General features: G+C 52.3%; 1 protein-coding gene across 1 annotated transcript in view; it reads right to left on the reverse strand.

The window, feature by feature from the left end:
* Nucleotides 1–393: 393 nt before the first annotated feature.
* IGSF10 (immunoglobulin superfamily member 10) overlaps nt 394–5,024 on the reverse strand; it is an 11,521-nt gene continuing 6,890 nt past the window's right edge. The window contains exons 5-7 of the mRNA XM_026854943.1: nt 4,681–5,005; nt 3,170–4,070; nt 394–2,769 (exon numbers count right to left, since the gene is read on the reverse strand). Of these exons, the coding sequence (XP_026710744.1) occupies nt 861–2,769; nt 3,170–4,070; nt 4,681–5,005 (3,135 nt within the window). The 3' untranslated portion in view covers nt 394–860. The remainder of the gene's footprint in view (nt 2,770–3,169; nt 4,071–4,680; nt 5,006–5,024) is intronic.

A 5,024-nucleotide genomic window follows, 5' to 3' on the forward strand; every position in this document is an offset into this window, starting at 1 on the left:
CTTCATTTATTTTAAATATTTATTTGACCAGTCCAATCCGTGATTCATTAGTGTAAAATGTGTTGATGACCATCTACCATGTTAAGGTATTTTCCCCTCACTACCAAAGGTTGCTTCTTAGTCCTGTCTACTGAATTGAGAAACCAGAGCTCTAAATATATACACAAATTGATGCAATTGTTTTCTCGTGAGAAATTTTTAACAAACACTTTTGTGACCATAGGAAAATGCTGCTGAGCTACACACAGTCTGTACTTATTGTGAACAGCACTAACCAGAGCTTACTCTCTTGTTTAAAAACAAGAACAAAGCTGTTCTGTACGTATCATCCCAAAGTTCCGCAAAGACTCTGTGGAACAGCTGTATTATTAAAAATACTTCACTGTTGTTTCACCATTGAATATTTATTACAAAACATACTAAATATTCAAATGTATTGAGACAGTAATTTGCATCGTAATAAAATCTGCTCTTTGGTTCTCAGATACTCTGGGTTTATGTGATCCATGCTCATGTCACATGGGGCATTTCACACTGAAGAAGTCTTGTCCTCTACTGAAGATCTCTAGGTACATTTCCAAAAGGTAATCTTATTTGATATTCCCTGTTTGCTGGCAGAGCAAATGCGCCTTCAGTTTGTTAAATTAATTTGTCTGTTTAATCACTGAAAGAACAAATGCCAGGTACTAATGCTGGACCTCATCTTCCCCAGGTCCCTCCTCTCCTTTTTGCAGGGCCACTGCAGACTGACTGCGGGGGGTGTATTTAGCCTGGGGCTGCCTTTGATTAACCTCACTCCGTGACTGAGCTCGGTCCAGCTGCCAAATTTGTGGAGGCTCCTTTGTGCTGCGTTTCTTACTTCAGATGACGTGAACGTATGTGACCGTGAAGTCGCTGCCGAGGTGGTTCTTCGCCGTGCACTTGTACGCGCCGGAGTCCGAGGGCCGGGGGTTCTCGATGAGTAACGTCCCTGAGGGGTGAAGCACTTGGCTGCCCGATGCTCGGCCTCGGTGGTCTGTAGAGAGCACGGAGCGGTCCGGTAGCTCCCAGGAAATCTCTGGTTTAGGAATTCCCAGTGCCGCGCAGTGGAGCTGAAGCGCTGCGCCGGGCACGGTGTGGACGGCCCGCGGCGGCCTGTTGGTGATCCGCGGGGCGTGGGCCGCGATGACGACAGGAACGGTGAGGGAGGACTCCCCGGCGTCGTTGTGGGCCCTGCAGACGTAGTCGCCCCTGTCGTGGACGGAGGCGTCCCGTATGAGCAGCGTGCCGTTCTCCAGCAGCACGTGCTTCCTGCCGAGCTGCGGCCGCTCCAGCACCGAGCCGCCCGGCAGCGTCCACGCTGTCCTTGGCCTGGGACTCCCTTCGGACAGGCAGTGAAGCGACAGCGACTCCCCGCTGATGCCCTTCACTGGCCCCACTGGGCGAGTCAGAATGTTGGGCTTCTGGCCAACCTCCACGATGAGCAGCTTCTCGATGTAGCCGACTTTATTCCTGGCAGCGCAGCGATACCTCCCTGCTTTGGCTGTGTCGGGGCTGGAGATGGTGAGGGTGCCATGGCTTCCTGTCAGAAACTGGGAGGTCTTGATGCCGCCAGAGAACCACGTGCCATTGGGCAGCATCCAGCTGACGTCTGGCGGAGGGTTCCCGTCCACGGAGCAGTTCAGCGTAGTAGCTTTCCCTGGTTTTGCTATTATTTTTTCATTGAATGGATTTTTAAATGTCGGTCGCCGCAGCATTTCCACTACCTCCAGCTGCACCACCAACATACTCTCACCCCCGTCGTTACGGGCCACACAGATGAACTCGGCTGTGTCAGAGGGCCTTATGTTCCGAATCTCAAGCGTCCCGTTTTTGTGTACTACAATCCTGCTCCCGTAATATGGAGCTGTTAGGAAAATATTATCAGGCATGATCCACATAATCTCAGGGGGGGGCGTCCCTTCTGCCCTACAGTCAATTTGTTTCTTCGAATGCCTGACTGCCGTCACTGTCATGATTGTTTTGTTCATGTGTAAACCGTTTATGATGGGTGGTTTAGCAACAACATCCAATTTGTACAACTTTGTATCGTCCCCTCCAGGATTCCGAGCGACACACATATACTCCCCGGCATCTAACAGTTTGACTCGACTGACTGACAGAGACCCATTGACGTGCAGGAGGTGTCTGGCTGTTGACGAGGAGATCATGTCACTGGAAGGTAACAACCAGAATATTTTTGGCTTGGGTTCTCCAACGGCCTCACAGTCCAGTAATGCCACGTCTCCAGCTTTCACCTGCATGTGTGTCTTGTAGTTGTGCTTTATCTGAGGGGCTGCCATGACGACCGTGACGTGTATCGTCATTTCATCCCTGCCCAGCGTGTTCTGAGCGTAGCAGGTGTAATCTCCTCCCTCCGTTACTCCAGCTTTGTTGAGGTACAGAGTCCCGTTGTCGAAGAGGACGTACCTGCGCGACCTGTGGCCGCTGTCATCTGCCAGCATCGCGTTGTTGATCACCGTCCCGTCGGGCAGGCTCCAGGATATTTCTGGGGCGGGTGACCCGGAGGCCTTGCAGTCCACTCTGAAATCCTTCCCGTACGGCACCACTTTCTTGAGATACTGTTTCTGGTCAATCTTGGCTGGTTTCATGGTGACGCTGACTTTCATCAGTATCAGATCGTCTCCGATGGTATTTCTGGCAACACACAAATAGTCGCCTGCATCCTTTTCAGTGACTGCCTCGATAACCAAGGACCCATTGGGATGGACGTGGATTCGACTTCCCATTCTGTTGCGGGGGGAAAAAGAGGAAAAGAATTATGGAACAAAGAGCTGGAGACTACAGCAGTCTCTTCCTCCTGAGTCCTGCTTTGCACACCTCTCACAAAGAACTTCTCCTATAAAATGACAAAATTCGGCCAGTGCGTGATTAACATTGTGGTTTTTAATTCAAATATGACTGGTGACCATTTTGGTAAGACCCCACTCACTTGTGACAACTGATGGGATCTGGTATTTGACGTATAAGATTACACCATCATCACGGATGTTCCACCACTGCTAAACATTTAAATGTGAGTTTCCTTCACAGCGCAGTGTTTCTGTGATGTAACAGTCTCTTACACAAGCACCAGAGAAAACAGCATTTGAGGTTTCAAAGAAGTGAGGAAAAAGACCAAGACTCCTACCTGTGCCACTGGTCGACCACTGCCTTGGAGGGTAGCCTCCAGATGATCCTGGGCTTTGGCTCTCCCGTCGCTGTGCAGTTCAGAAGCAGCTGATCCCCAAAGTTCAACCGAGTCACCTCTCGTGAGGCGGTGGCTATTTTTGGAAGCGTATCTCTGCGTTCCACCACGAGGGTCACCACCCTCCGGTCTGAGCCGGTCGAGCTCGTGGCTATGCACTCGTAATTCCCGCTGTCGGAGGGGGCGACAGTGCTGAGGTGGAGGGAGCCGTTGGCGAACAGGAACAGCTTGCCGTTTACAAACTGCAGAGGTTTCACCACCGTGCCATCGAAGAGCACCCAGTGGACAGCGGGCCGAGGATTCCCTGTCACGGTGCAAGGGAGTTTCAGATTTTCCCCCATGGTTCCTTCAACACGTTCTCTCTTCTCTTCCAGAATAGCGGGCGGCGCCGCAACGACCTGCAGCTTTACAACCAGCGTGTCAGTGCCCGCTGGGTTTTTAGCCACGCATGTGTAGAGGCCCCTGTCGTAAACAGTGGCTTCCTCGATAATTAAAGTGCCGTCGGGTTCCACACGAACGCCGTTATTCCCCGCGGAAGAGTCGGAGACGTGTGTTTTGTTTGCCAGAACCCAGGTGATGGTGGGAGGAGGCCGGCCATCGGCTCTGCACGTCACTGCCGCAGCCTTCCCGGAGTGCGCGGTGAGGAGCTGCCACCTCCCGCCGGCGATGCGGGGCGGGTAGGCCACTACGGACAGGGTGGCGAGGAGCTGGGCCGCGCCGAGCGGGTTGGCAGCGGTGCACAGGTACTGCCCGCGGTCCCCCAGGCCCGCCCGGGAGATGGCGAGCGTGCCGTTGGCAAACACCCGCCACCTGCCCTCCCCGCGGCCTTCCGGAGCCTCCATCCCTGCGAAAGCAAGGGCACGACAGCGCAGCACGTCAGAACCTCTCTCCTCTCGCTCAGTCCCTGAAAACACTTCCCCTGGCCCCGTCTGCTTTGCCCAGATAAGACACTAGTGCTCAGAAATAATAGCATTTTGCATAGCCAGTGACAAAGCTTTAAACCAAAACCAAAACCGAGTCCTCAGCAGAGACAAAGTCTGGACCAAACATATGGGGCTGTGCAGACCCCAAAGGGCTTTGGCGTGGTTGTGACTAGGCTTTGCAGATTCAGAACTATTTTGGTATGGCTTTAACTTGATTTGATGCTTTGTTACCACAGATTTCTCTTTTCACTTGTCTCACTGTTCTGGAACAGCAGGTAACATGCAGTAACTGCTGAAATCTTCTCACAGTAAGCACAGAATTACAGTTAAAAATAGATCACAGATTTCTCTTTATTCCCCTAAAGAACTGTTTCATAATTAGCAGTAAGACACTCCAGCAAGAGTGCTGGGATATCTTTCACTGTTTCCAAGTTCATCTTTCCACTGGTATCTCTCAGTACTGCTAAATGAAGCCGTACTCGAGTATAGGATTATACTGGAAGGTAAATTGTAGAGGTTCATCAAGCTTACCTGGCGATACCTTGGTCCACTGTATTGTTGGACGGGGGTTACCAGTAGCTTCACAAGGGATAAAAGCATCTGAATCAGCCAGCACGGTAAAAGCAGCTAATTTTCCTCCAATTATTCTGGGCTTTGCAAAATTATTTCTGCTTAAGGCGTCCAAGGCGATAGGATCGGCAGTGGCGGGTTCAGAGCGGCCCCCGGCAGCGCTCTCCTCCTCTCTCCCGCCCCGAGCAGCAGACGGGGCCACGTCCTGGGACGACTCGGGTCGGGTCCGTGTCCTGACGGCCGAGGGGCTGCCGCGCTCGCTGCCCGCGGCAGGCGGCTCCTGCCAGGGCGGGATGGGGGGCAGC

This window comes from Athene cunicularia, assembly GCF_003259725.1.
Source record: "Athene cunicularia isolate RWA chromosome 9 unlocalized genomic scaffold, athCun1 chr9_part1, whole genome shotgun sequence".
In the NCBI taxonomy this organism is placed as follows: domain Eukaryota; kingdom Metazoa; phylum Chordata; class Aves; order Strigiformes; family Strigidae; genus Athene; species Athene cunicularia.